A 14887-nucleotide genomic window follows, 5' to 3' on the forward strand; every position below is an offset into this window, starting at 1 on the left:
ACTTCCGGTAATCAATACAAACTCTCCACCATGTTACCGTTCTTGTCAGAATCAATTCATTGGCTTCATTCTTGATCACTGTCATCCCCCCTTTCTCTGGTACAACTTGCACAGGACTAACCCAACTACTATCAGAAATAGCATAAATAATCCCAGCATTCAACAACTTCAAAACTTCTACCCTCACCACTTCTTTCATGGTTGGGTTCAATCTCATTTGATGCTCAATGGAGGGCTTGTAATTCTCTTCAAACAGAATCTTGTGCATACAAACAGTTGGACTTATTCCCTTCAGATCTGAAATTGCCCATCCTATTGCAGATTTATATTTCCTCAAAACCCTTAGCAAATTCTTCAGTTTCACATTCTGAGAGTTTTGATGAAATGATCACCGGGCAAGTGAAATTCTCTCCTAGATGCTCATAGCGCAAATGAACTGGGAGTTGTTTCAAATCTTGCTTACCCACCACTTCCTTCTCAACTTCACCTTCTTTAGCTTTACAAAGAGTTTCTTCAACACCAACACCACTAGCACTAGGAATAGCACTAAGAGCCATCACAAATTCATCCACTTCGTCACCCACAAACTCACCATTCACCATTCACCTTCTCCAAATCATATTGAGTAATACTAGAATTAAGACAATGTTGTAGAGGATCAACACATAATTCTTTTCTCATTGTCTCTTCTACTACTACCTCAATAGAATCCACACGGTGACAGGTGCTTGTGTTGTCATGCTGTTTTAGCGCTTGATATATGTTGAATTTAACCTCTTCATTATTAACCCTCAGTGTCAGATGACCACCCTGTATATCAATAAGAGCTCTTCCGGTAGCCAAAAATGGACCACCAAGAATAATGGGAGTTTCATGGTCCTCCTCTTATCCAGTACCACGAAATCAGCGGGAAAAATAAATTTGTCCACCTTAACCAATACATCTTCAATCACTCCCCTAGGATAAGTAAGTGACCGTTCTACTAATTGAAGAGTAATGGTTATGGGCTTCACCTCTCCTACCCCCAACTTCTTAAAAACTGAAAGTGGCATCAAACTAATACTCGCTCCAAGATTACACAATGCCTTGTCAAAGGATGACCCTCCAATAGTGCATGGTATAGTAAAGCTGCCAGCGTCTTTCACCTTTTGAGGAAACTTTTTAGGTAAGATGGCGCTGTATTCTTTTGTTAGCTTCATAGTTTCAAAGTCTTCTAATCTTATTTTCTTCAACATGACTTCTTTCATGAATTTCACATAATTTGACATTTTCTCAAGAGCATCTACGAATGGAATGTTTATGTGAATTCTTTTGAAGATTACTAGAAACTTTGCAGATTGTTCATCTAATTTCTTCTTCTGAAATCGCCGAGGATAAGGAATGGGAGGTTGATACATTGGAAGGCTATCCTTCTTCGTGTCAGTCTTGTCACTTCCACTTTGCTTTTTGGCTTGCTCTTCCTTGTCTACCTCTCGTACCACTTGCTCAACTTTCTCCTTTGAACCTTCTTGAACATTACCCTCATCAAGCACCTTACCACTTCTCAAAGAAACTACTTGGCATGATTCATTTGGATTTACCACAATGTCACTAGGAAAACTTCCCTTCTGATTAGAATCCACAACAATAGCTAATTGTCCCACTTGAGTCTCAATTTTCTTCATTGAAGCACCCATGTTAGTCATATGGGTTTCTATATTGTCGAGTCTTGCTTCTTTTTTTCCGAATCTCTTGTTAGACTCCATAATAAAAGTGCCCAAAATTTCTTCCAATGATTGTTTTTTCTCTTGTTGTTGTTGAGAATTGAATCCCGGAGGTGGTTGCAACACATTTTTGTTATTAGCATAAGAGAAATTTTCATGGTTGCGCAATCCTGGATGATAATAATTAGGCATGTTATTGCTTCTGTAATTATTGGTGAAGGAGCTGATAACTCTTGAATAAAGAGTTATTTCATGTGCTTTTGAACTTATAATTATGGAAAAACCATGGGTGATGTTAGTTTATTTTTAGCTTTTGTAGCTAACTTTGGTGTTTTTTTATGATCTTAATTAAGTTTAATTATTTTTGTAGTTTTTAATAGCTAATGGGTTAAAGGTAGTAGTTTCATGGATAAATATTTGCACAAAGAATGAACTAACATGTGAAACTATCTAAATTGAATTTTTTATGCCTGCATTATCAGGTTTTGCTGAACCATTTTGATCAGGCAGTTTTTGGGCACATAGAACACATGGCAAGTCAATGGGTGAGATGGAATATTGGCTGAGGTGGCAAGGACAAAATGCATCAGTCAACATTTGGAAAAAAAATGACAAAAGAAAATAGGGGACTCGCGTTTTTGACAAGGAGGGGTAATATGGTACTTTGAGGCAAAAAGGAAAAAACCTAGATGATACTTAGAGAAGCATCAGCCAAAAGAAAAAGGAGGCAGCCATTTTTTGAAAGGAAAAACTAGCAAGAAGAAGGAAATAAACCCAGAAATCAGCAAGGAAGAAGGAGGACAAAAAAGTGAGCTCAAGCATCAATTGGATTTGTTCCTTCTTCCATTTCTAAACTTCATTTTTATATTTTCTGAGTTGATTTCTAATTCTGAATATTATGGGCTGTTTTGATTGTGGATTAATTCTTATTAACTCAGCCATGAACTAATTTTTAGGTGGCTTGAATTGTTGATGAACCCTATGTTATAGTCTAGTAACTTCTTGCACTTTATTTTAGTAAAATCTCTCATGTTCATTCAAGTGTGCTTATATTAATTTCTTGTTGTTGTTTGGCCAGCAATGGCAAGATATTTAATTTTGCTTAATGCTGGAAAGATTAAATGTAATGGGAAGAACTTGGATGACACAAGTCATAATTTAGGTTAGATTATGTTAGTGAGTAACATAGGGATGTGTTATTTGCCTTGTGTAACTTTTGAGAATTAAACTTTGAGTTTGCATTATTAAATTTGATTTTGCATAGAAATATGTTTAATTAGGTAAAATAATTAATGTCATAAAATTTGGGAAAGTTTTATGAGTGTTTAAATGAATTCTTGTTAACCTAGGAGTTTTGCTAGAATATTGCTACCACAATTTGTTCGCAATTTGTTCGGGATGATTAATATAGGGGAAATCAATAATTCAAGTCCATTTTGCAATACATATATTTATTTCAATTTTCTTGCTTAGTTCAGTTTTAATTTCATTATTTCCATCAATTTAATATTTTGCTCAACCTATAAACAACTCATTTGATTTTTAGTATTTTTTAAGTTGTGTAGTAATTGTTTTGCTTATTTTTTCTATTTTACAATCCCTATGGAGACGATTTACTTATCATTATATTACTTGTGTGACTACGTGTACTTGCGTATTTAAAATCAAAAATTAAATTTATCACAACAAGTTTTTGGCGCCGTTGCCGGGGATTGGAGTTAGAAATTTTTGTAATATCAGTTACTTGCAATTTATTTTTTTCTTTGTTGAGCTGACTTTGTTTTCTTGCTCTTGTGTTTTCTCAGGTGATTTACTATATGAACGAGCAAGAAGACATTGAACTAGCTCCTATTGACCCTAAGATTGAAATAATAGTTAAAAGAAGACTAAGGGAACAACGGGCTCAAAATCGCCTTAATATGGCTGAAGAGGTTGAAGGAGTTGAGGTGCTAATAATGTCACTAACGCAATTGCTATGGTTGATGATAGAGAGAGATCCATAAGGGAGTATGTTTCCCCCATGTTTAATGAGCTCAATCCGAGCATTGTTAGGTCTGAAATTCAAGCACCCCAATTTGAGTTAAAGCCCGTTATGATCCCAATGTTGCAAACAGTGGGTCAATTTAGTGGGTTGACTACTGAGGATCCTCATCTCCATCTTCATTCATTTTTGGAGGTGAGTGATTCTTTCAAGCTAAAAGGAATGAGTGACGAGGCCCTAAGGTTGAAATTGTTCCCTTTCTCTTTGAGGAATGGAGCTAGAGCTTGGCTAAACACCCTTCCTCCCGACTCAATGACTACATGGAATGAGTTGGCTGAAAAATTCTTGATGAAGTACTTTCCTCCCACCAAAAATGCCAAGTTACGCAATGAAATTATGTCATTTCAGCAGCTGGAAGATGAATCATTTTGTGAAGCTTGGGAGAGATTCAATAAGTTATTGTGGAAATGCCCACACCATGGGATTCCACAATGTATACAAATGGAAACTTTCTACAATGGGCTCAATTCTTCCACTCGTATGGTGTTAGATGCTTCAGCTAATGGGGCTATTCTCTCTAAGTCCTACAATGAAGCCTATGAGATCTAGGAGAGGATAACTAGCAACAATTATCAATGGTCCAATGCTAGAGCCTCAACAAGTCAAAAAGTGGCTGGTATACTTGAAGTGGATGCATTGAAAACTTTGACCGCACAAGTTTCTTCAATGACTAACATTCTCAAGAACATGAGTTTGGGGGGAATGGTACAACCAGCTGCTATGGGATAAGTTGCTGATTTATCTTGTGTTTATTGTGGAGATGGGCACACATTTGAGAGTTGTCCTTCGAATCCTGCTTCGGTTTGCTATGTGGGGAATCAAAATGCCAACCAAAATAACCCATATTCGAACTCTTATAATCCGGGGTGGAGGCAGCATCCAAACTTCTCATGGGAGGGAGGGGGTCAAGGAGCTAGTTCAAGCGGAACACCAATGCAAAACAAGCCTACATATCCACCGGGGTTTTCTCAACAACAACCAAGAGCTCAACCACTCCTCCTTTAGTGTCTTAATCAAGCTCTTTGGAGAGTTTAATTAAAGAATATATGGCCAAGAATGATGATGTGATTCAGAGCCAAGTGGCATCCTTGAGGAACTTAAAAATTCAAATGGGACAACTAGCTAATGAGCTAAGGAGCTAAGGAATAGACCATAAAGCACCTTGCCTAGTGATACTGAAAATCCAAGGAGAGATGGTAAAGAACAATGCAAGGCGATCACTTTGAGGAATGGTAAAAATCTGGAGTTGAATGAGGATAATCCTAAGAGAAACAGTGAGCCCACTTCAATCCAAAGTAGTGTGGAAAAGGAAGATAAAGTTGTGAGTCCGAAAATGTCAAATGTTGATCCTGAAGCAATTGCTACAGCAATTGCTCAGCAAAATGCAACAGAGAAGCCTAAGAGCAAGCCACCTCCACCACTTCCTCAATGTTTTCAAAAGCATAAACAAGATGGTAAATTCCAAAGATTTTTGGATGTTTTGAAGCAACTCCACATCAACATACCACTGGTGGAAGCTTTGGAACAAATGCCTAATTATGTGAAGTTCTTGAAGGATATTTTGACGAAGAAGAGAAGGCTTGGTGAATTTGAAACGGTTGCTTTGACTGAAGGTTGTAGTGTTATATTAAAGAATAAAATTCCTTCAAAGTTGAAGGATCCGGGCAGTTTCACAATTCCAATTTCTATTGGGGGCGAGAAGTTGGTAAAGCTCTTTGTGATTTGAGAGATAGTATTAATTTGATGTCCATGTCCATTTTTAAGAAGTTGGAAATTGGAGAAGCAAGGACAACCACACTCACCTTGCAATTAGCTGACCGTTCTATGGTGCATCCAGAGGGAAAGATTGAAGACATCTTAGTACAAGTTGACAAGTTCATTTTTCCGGCGGATTTCATTATTCTTGACTATGAGGAAGATATGGATGTGCTGATCATTTTGGGGAGACCATTTCTTGCCACCGGGAGGACGTTGATAGATGTTGAAAAAGGAGAGCTAACCATTTGAGCTCAAGACGAACAAGTCACATTCAAGGTTTTTAATCCCATACGCTTTCCTAATGAAGTTGAAACTTGTTTGGCCATAAGTGTTTCTAACTTCAAGTTGATTGAAAAGATGCATGGAAAGTATAACAATGGAGTCAAGAAATAGGTCCCTTTTGAAGAAATTGAGAAAGGTGGGGAGCCATGTATTAGTAAGGAAGAAGAATCATCTCATCCTCCAAAGCTACTGAAGAAAAAAAAGAAGAAAAAGAAACATAGTAGAAAGTCTCAATCACAAATGTTGGAAGTTGGGAATAGAGTGTTTTTCTCGAACTCTCTAGTGAAATCAAAGTGTGATGGTGGGTTCTTAGTGAGCAAGGTATTTCCCAATGGTGTAGTAGAATTATATTATGAGCATTTGGGAAGAGCATTTAAGATAACAAGGAAAAGAGCAAAGTTTGGGGGAAGCGAGGTTGAGCAATACCAATCTCGATTTCCTTGAAAGATCCTTAGAAAAAAATGAAGTTTGGGTTGCTATGGTTTTTGGAGGATTCATTTGTAAAAAAACTCAAAGAAAGAAAGAATAATATTGCATTGAAAAAAAATGAAAAAAAATGAAAAAAAATCAATAAAAAAATGAAAAAAAAAGATATATATATTAGTGTCTTTAGATATTTTCATTTTAATTTTTGTTATGTTAATTTCGTTTTATTGTGATGTTTTGGAGTGGTTTTATGTGTGTTTTAGGTGTTAAGAAAGCAAGAAGTTGGTGTTTTGGAAGTAATTTTGGGGTCTAATGATTTTGCGAAATTTTTGCTTCAGCAAACCGGGAGCAAAAATTTCCGAAAAAATGGAGAAGTTACGTCAAATATTGGTTGCTGAAGAAAAACTTAGGCAAAATGGTGGAAATTTTGGCAGGCTCAAGTCAGGGGTGTGGTTCATTCAGAAAAGAATTTTTTTTTATATATAATACTATATTTATATATATACAAAAAAACAACAAACAAATTTGTTTATATAATACTATATTTATATATTACTATATATATACTATAAAATAAATATATATATTAATATATACATATATGAACTTATATATATACAGAAAAAAAGAAGCAATTTATAAATAAATAAATCAATATTATACAATATATATAACTAAATATAAATATTATATATTTATCTATCCATCAAATACCCCCGCATCACTATTCCCTTCAATAGCCACCCATCACCATCATCACCGCCTTCATCAATCTCCCTTCGCCCCACGGCCACCTAAGCGAGCCCCCCACCTCATCGAGCCCTACTCCTCCTCGGCCCCAGCTGCGTGAAACCCCAAGCTTCGAACCCAAGCGCGGCTGGCCTTCACGAACCTTACCCAGGTGCACTCACCAAGTGCTCGCAGAGGCGCACCTTCACTAGGCACCTCCAGCCCAGTCTGAGCCCCTACCATCCGAGAGTCCATCCACCAGATTTGGTCAGGTGTGACCCCAACTCTCGGCACCTAAGCGCTAAGCAGCTCACACACCACACAGTGGCAGGGTTTCCCACCCGTCACCTCTCGCACCAACCTGAGCCCAACGTCTCCCAGCCTCACCCAAGCACTGAGTGACCTAGCTGCGCATCCTTTGAGCAGAGCCTGCATATTCATTGAATGAGCATTTCTGAACTCTACTCCCCAATTTAATTTTGTTTATGTCTGTTTCTTTGTATTCTTTGTTTTAGGTGTAGTTCTTACTCAATGGCAATTTTTTTTGTGTTGTGTTATACTTTGGTTTCAAGTGTTGATAATGAATTTTGTGTGTTGTGTACTGGGTGCTCTGTGTTTTACTTAGTTATGTTTCTTTGGTGATTTTTGTGTAGTGAGCACCGAAACTTGAGTCATTTTCCTTGTGTTTTGTTGCTAGGAGGGTACTTTGTTAGTATAGTTATCTTTGTTTTGTTTTTAGTTTGTCTTTGTCTTGTTGTGTTGTCGTTCTTTTGAGGATATTATTTGCTTTTGTTAATGTTTAACTAGGGGGCTCGATGATGACTTTGCAAAACTTTCAAAATATAATCAATCTAACTGAAGCTAAATGTCTTTCTCTTCTAAGTTTTAAACTAAATTCTTTAAGTGTGAATGTTGCTAGCAAATGATTGATGAGAGTGTTTTCTTTTTAGTATGTGCATAGCTTGATTAAACAATTTTGAGACCCTAGAAAGAACTAGTTTATTATGAGGGCTTAAGTTTCTAGAATTACTTGAGGCGAAATCCTAGAGAATACCACACCGATGAAATGATTTAGGCCATCTTTGGACCGTTTGAGCCTTTGCAGCCTACCTTGTATGCATTTTTATCCCTAGTCACCCCATTGAGCTTAAGTGTCATTTTTTCTTTCTTAGCCACTCATTAGCTTAGCTTAACATATATATAATCACCTCTTTTCACCACACCCTTTTAGCACCTTGATCTTTATAGGATTTATTTGTTGTGAATTTTGGGTGAGTTAAGTTGAGTGGATGAGAGAAAATTGGGAGAGTGTTTTCCTTTTCTTCTTTTGCTTGTTTTCACCATTGGGGACAATGTTGATTTTAAGTTTAGGGGGAGAGTGTGTTCTCAATTTTCTTGTTCTCTTGCCATCTAGTTATTTATTTTCATTGTAAAAAAAAATAGAACATCCAAAAAAAATATTAAAGAGTGCACTCCCTTGCATAAAAGCATCTAAAATAAATCATAAAAGAAAAAGAAAGCAAAAAGTATGTATGTTTGTAAATAAGTTTGGGGGTGTAACTCTTCAAATAAAGGAAAAGTTGTTTTAGTTTTGTTCTTTGTATGTTAGTAATAAAGGCTAGTGGCAAGATTTATATTGTGTTGTGGGGTTTTCTTTGGGGAAATTAATGTGTGCATTTATGTAATTAGGTCCTAGAAAGATTGTGGTGCTTAGGATGATTTGAGCAAAAATTTATCTCTCTTATCCTACCTTCACCCTAGCCTATCATTACAAGCTTGATAAAGTCCTATTGATCTTTGGTGTGGTGTTTTTCTACATTAGCGGAGAGGAAATTACTAACTTATGGAGATATTATTTAAGCTTTAGGACCAAGGTCTAGTTTGATTTTTGGTGATTGAAAATGTTTAGGAAAAACTATGCATGCACAAAGGGTGAAACATTTTATTCCTATTTTGGCAGCAACATTAATGCTTGAAGAATTTGGTTTAAAACTTGTGAAAGATTGAAATTCATCTTCTCTTATTCAAAATTAAATTTCCCGAGAGCCTTCCCATTTTTACCATTGGCATAGCAAAGTTTGTCCACTATTGTTGTGTTTTGTCTTTGTTGTTTCCTTGCCTTTTATTGTTTAGTTTGTGCCTTTTGTGTCTTTTTGTTAGTTGTGTTTTGTTTTTAGAGTCATCACTCGAGGACGAGTAATGTCGTAAGTTTGGGGGTGTGATAACTCTTGAATAAAGAGTTATTTCATGTGCTTTTGGACTTATAATTATGGAAAATTCGTGGGTGATGTTAGTTTATTTTTAGCTTTTGTAGCTAACTTTGATGTTTTTTTTATGATCTTAATTAAGTTTAATTATTTTTGTAGTTTTTAATAGCTAATAGGTTAAAGGTAGTAGTTTCATGGATAAATATTTGCACAAAGAATGAACTAACATGTGAAACTATCTAAATTGAATTTTTGATGCCTGAATTATCAGGTTTTGCTGCAGCAAAACAAATTTTGCTGAAGCATTTTGATCATGCAATTTTTTGGCACATAGAACACATGGAAAGTCAATGGGTGAGATGGAATATTGGCTGAGGTGGCAAGGACAAAAAGCATCAGTCAACATTTGGAAAAAAATGACAAAAGAAAATAGGAGACTCACGTTTTTTACAAGGAGGGGTAATATGGTACTTTGAGGCAAAAAGGAAAAAACCTAGATGATACTTAGAGAAGCATCAACCAAAAGAAAAAGGAGGCAACCATTTTTGGAAAGCAAAACCCGCAAGAAGAAGGAAATAAACCCATAATTCAGCAAGGAAGAAGGAGGACAAAAAAGAGAGCTCAAGCATCAATTGGATTTGTTCCTTCTTCCATTTCTAAACTTCATTTTTATATTTTCTGAATTGATTTCTAAATCTGAATATTATGGGCTGTTTTGATTGTGGAATAGTTCTTATTAACTCAGCCATGAACTAATTTTTAGGTGGCTTGAATTGTTGATGAACCCTATGTTATAGTCTAGTAATTTCTTGCACTTTATTTTGGTGAAATCTCTCTTGTAACGCCCTGGTTACTCCAAGACCGTTACGATGAACTTTGAACCGTGAATTTAACTCGCTAATCGAGTTCTTTGGTTAAAAACGTGCTTCTAGGTGTTATTAATAGGTTAAGGTGGAAAACCAATCAAAAGGAAAGGATATATTTTATTTAAAACATAAAACTATTCATGGACCCATAAAAACGTTTACAAGTTATTTACAATGCAAAATAGTCATTACAGTTTAAAATTTACAACCTGCCAATGTAAGCGGCAAAAATAGGGTAAACCCCCTAGTTCCCCTAAGAACTCCTTGGTCGTGGTGGTCAAGCGGCCGCATATGTACACAGCACCACCTAAGCTCTCCACTCAAGGTTGGGTGAGCTTTTCTTTCCCTTTACCTGCACCACATAGCACCCATGAGCCAAAGCCCAGGAAGAAAACACAATAATGCAAGTATATAATATCAAATGATGATCATGATAATTATATAGAGCTTATAGCCCTGAACAGTTGAGTGAATATCACTTTGTGGTTACATTAACCATGAAGGAGCTTATACCTCTTAATTAGATGAGTGATTTAACACTTAAGGTTCTGGTAAACCATAATGAGTGACTGATGGGTAAGTCACTAGCTTCAACAGATGAGTCACTGATGGGTAAGTCACTAGCTTAAACAGATGTGTGACTGATGGGTAAGTCACCACGGGGCTCGGAACCCATAGCCATGTGTCTAAATAGTCATCGAGGCTCGCTGGCCCTGGCTTTAAATGACTAGCCTTTGGCTAGACAAGCGCTTTTAATTTTCATCGAACTTGAGGTCGGTCCGGCATTAATGCTCATTTGAGTCATTCAATGCAGATGTCGATTAGATCTAATCTTTATTGGCTTACGTTAACATGCTAAGGCCGTAATTGACTTATGAATCAATCCCATGTGACCAGTGTTCAGTACCATTGCCAAACTTGACTAATGAGTCACAACTTCACAATTGATACTGACACCATTGCCAATTCTGACTATTTAGTCAATGCCATACACAAGTGAGCAAGATTTGCTATGCATTCAATATTCAACCCATGTCCACATTTAAACATTCAACATGCCTCATGAATAACCATGCATGTCACATATGGGGTGCAGTTTTCTTACCTCTGATTCGAGCGAGAATTAGTAAAAGAACGACCCTTGAGAACAATCTATCTTTTAGTTCCTTAGCAGTCACATAGTCATAACCAAATATAGGATTCCATCAATAAAATGAATAACAAAGGTTTCTGAACCAAAAATTAGCCTCCGGAACATCGAATTCCACTAAACCAGGTAGTAGGAATGATCCCGAGGCCTAAGATTGAGTTCCTATGATCAAAACACCCATTTGGCCTCAAAAACCCTCAAGAGTCATGGCCCCAAAACCCTGAGTCACGGCCCCCAGCCAAAATAGAAACACCAGGGGCAAGCGCCGCAGCGCCCATTACCCAATGTCGCGGCCCCCAGCACGCACAACCTCCATCGCCCTCAGCACCCAGCTTGGGCCACGGCGCCCAACTACAGGGTCGCGGCCCCCACCTGGGAACCAGCCATTACTCTGTTTTCTCACCTCCAAATCCTTCCGAAAACCTACCTATACATCTCCAAATCCAAAAATCAAAATTCCCAATCATCCTAATGATCCAAAAGCATCAAATCCCAAGGCTCAAACAATTGAAAAACTCATCGACACACAAAATCCAAATCAAGGCTTAGAAACTCTAAAACTCAAAACTTAAAGCTTAGATTACCTTTGATTGGGTTGTTTCTTGCCAAATCCTTCGGTTAAGAAGCTTCTAATATTTCCTAGGATCGCTATGCCTCGATCCTCTCTTGATTCCGACTCCTAGAACTCAACATTTCTTCGAAATTGCAACGAACGGTGAAAAGAACTAACAAGAGAAAGAGAAAGGTGTTTTAACGTAAGGCTCTTTCTGACAGACTACTTCAGGCTTAAGTAACCTCAAATAAAACCTAATGCTCGGGGTCCCAAAAACACCCCCGGGGACAAAATAGTCAAAACTCCCAGAATTTCCTCCTAATCTCAATAACTCCCAATGTATCATGAAATAAACATTCTCATAATCCAATATCCCAATAATTGACCCCGTTATGACAAAACCGCTAATTTGCAACCTAAGATCGTCTCATGCCGAATAACTCGAATATATCCACATAATGATGGGATCTCATCCATAAATCACAACATGCACCAAAATATACAAATATGCCCTCAACGGGCCAAATTACCAGAATGCCCTAATAATCAAATGTGGACCCACATGCATGCATTTAACATCATATTATAATATAATTCACATAAACATGCATATAATCATTTGATGGCATAATAAAACAATTATGGCCCTCCCGGCCTACTAATCCAGCCATTAAACCTCATTAGGGATTTTGGGGCATTACAACTATCCCCTCCTTACAGAAATTTGTCCTCGAAATTTACCTGAACAGCTCGTGATACTGACTCTGCATATCTGACTCCAGCTCCCAGGTCGCTTCCTCAACCTTGCTGTTCCTCCACAATACCTTAACCAAAGGTATCATCTTATTTCTGAGGACCTTGTCCTTTCTGTCAAGTATCTAGACTGGCTGCTCTTCAAAGGAGAGATCTGCCTCAAGCTCCAGATCTTCATAGCTCAAAACATGTGTCACATCAGATACATACTTTCGAAGAGCTGAAACGTGAAACACATTATGCACGACTGACAATGCCGGAGGTAAGGCCAACCTGAAAGCTACCTGACCAATCCTCTCCAGGATCTCAAATGGACCTACAAACCTAGGGCTCAGCTTGCCCTTCTTCCCAAATCTCCGCACCCCTTTCCATGGCGAGACCCTAAGGAAGACATAGTCTCCCACTTGGAACTCCACGTTCCTGCGCTTGGGATCTGCATATCTTTTCTGTCTACTCTGAGAAGCGAGCATCCGAGCTCTAATCTTCTCAATGGCCTCACTGGTCCTCTGAACTGCCTCAAGACCCAAGTATCTCATTTCACCTGTCTCATCCCAATGAATGGGAGACCTGCACTTCCTACCATACAACATCTCATAAGGTGCAACTCCAATGGTAGACTGATATCTTTAAAGCAAAGACCACAGCCGCTAACTCCAAATCATGAGTGGGATATATCTTTTCATACTCCTTCAACTGACGTAAGGCATAAGCAATTACCTTTTCTGACTGCATCATAACACAACCCAATCCTTGATGTGAAGCATCGCAATAAATCACAAACTTCTCCTGATCTGTTGGAAGTCTCAGAACTGGAGCTGTAATCAATCTCTACTTCAGTTCCTGGAAGTTGTTCTCACACTTGTCTAACCACACAAATTTCTGATTTAAAAACCCTAGATTTAGAAGAGCTGTTGTAATTTAGTTTTCTTTTTCATCTGAATTCTTTAGGTTAATTTTTATGAACAATTATTTAAAGTTTATTTTCATCATGTTATCTATGAACTAATTTCTTTTATCTAGGGATTAATGTAGTCACTGTGATTTGTATTTAAGTTTATTATGATATTCTATTAATACTTCTTCTCTATTCTAATCTATATGATGTTTGTTTAATGCTAGCAAATACTTGATCACTATTTACTTGATTTAATGGTTTTGATTCAAAATTCGAAAGATGAGAATTGAATATGCTATCATTGTATAGACATAGGTTGCATATTGGACGAAAGTACCTATAATTAGGTTTCCATGTTTAATGCCTTCTATATGTTCAAGTTTATCACAGAAGTGTAGAAAACCTGCATATAGATTGAGATCTTATATCTTGAAAAAGAATAGGAATCGATTATATTAATCTACTATTAGAATAAAAAGAAGAGATTTAGAATTGATTATTAAAATTAATAGAATGAACAGTTGATGAAATTAATTCCTAGGTTTTTTTATTACTGATTTTTTATTAGTTTATTCATTGTTTTGTTTCAGTTATTTAAATTATGTTCATAATTTAGAATATTCACTTTAATTTTAATTCTTCATCATAATTTTAATTCACCAAATAGAAAGTTAAAGAAAAAATTAGTGGTATTTGGAAATTAGTCCTCGTGGGATCGACACTTTATTTATCATATATCACTTGATTTGACCATGTATACTTGCGTGTTAAATTTTCGTAGATCAGTGCACTTGCGTATTTAAAATAAAAAATTAAATTTATCACAACAGGAGCGGTTTGCCATAAACTGGGCTTGTTCTGGACTCATATCTTGCTCCTGCATTGCAACAACCGCAGCTACATTCTCCATATCAGTTGTATTATTCTGCACTAACAGAGCAGCCATTTGGGTTTGTAAAGCAGCAATTTGGGCATGCATGGCTGTCATCTGATCAACTTCATATAAACCAACAACTTTCCTTGGGCATGACCTCTCATTGGGCCATTGGTAACTGTTGGTAGCCATTTCCTCCATCAATGTGAAGGCTTCATCAGCTGTCTTGGCTAATAGAGCACCACCAGCAGCATCAACTATTGTTCATGTTGGAGCATTTAACCCTTGATAAAAATTCTAAACTTGCATCCAATTTTGATAACTGTGTTGTGGGCAACGTCGTAATAAGTCCTTAAACCTTTCCCAAGCCTCATAGAATGGTTCTTGCTCAAACTGTCAGAATTTCCCAATATCACTGTGTAATTGGGCTGACTTGGAAGGAGGGAAGAACTTAATCAAGAACTTTCTTGCCATCTTATCCCATGTTGTAATTGTTCCAGGCTACAAAGATTGCAACCAACTCCTAGCTCTCTCCCTCAAGGAGAAGGGGAAGAGACGCAATCTGATGGCATCGTCAGTAACACCATTCATCTTCATTGTGTTACATACCTTCATAAATATGGCCAAGTGAATGTTGGGGTCTTCAATAG

At 37.1% G+C, this 14887-nt stretch overlaps 1 protein-coding gene across 1 annotated transcript; it reads right to left on the bottom strand.

The window, feature by feature from the left end:
- Window positions 1–797: 797 nt before the first annotated feature.
- Window positions 798–1895, bottom strand: LOC133777959 (uncharacterized). Its single transcript, XM_062217726.1, has one exon. It carries the CDS (start codon window positions 1893–1895, stop codon window positions 798–800), a length of 1098 nt encoding a protein of 365 aa, XP_062073710.1.
- Between the last annotated feature and the right edge of the window lie 12992 nt (window positions 1896–14887).

Source organism: Humulus lupulus, chromosome 1 (genome assembly GCF_963169125.1).
Source record: "Humulus lupulus chromosome 1, drHumLupu1.1, whole genome shotgun sequence".
In the NCBI taxonomy this organism is placed as follows: Eukaryota; Viridiplantae; Streptophyta; class Magnoliopsida; order Rosales; family Cannabaceae; genus Humulus; species Humulus lupulus.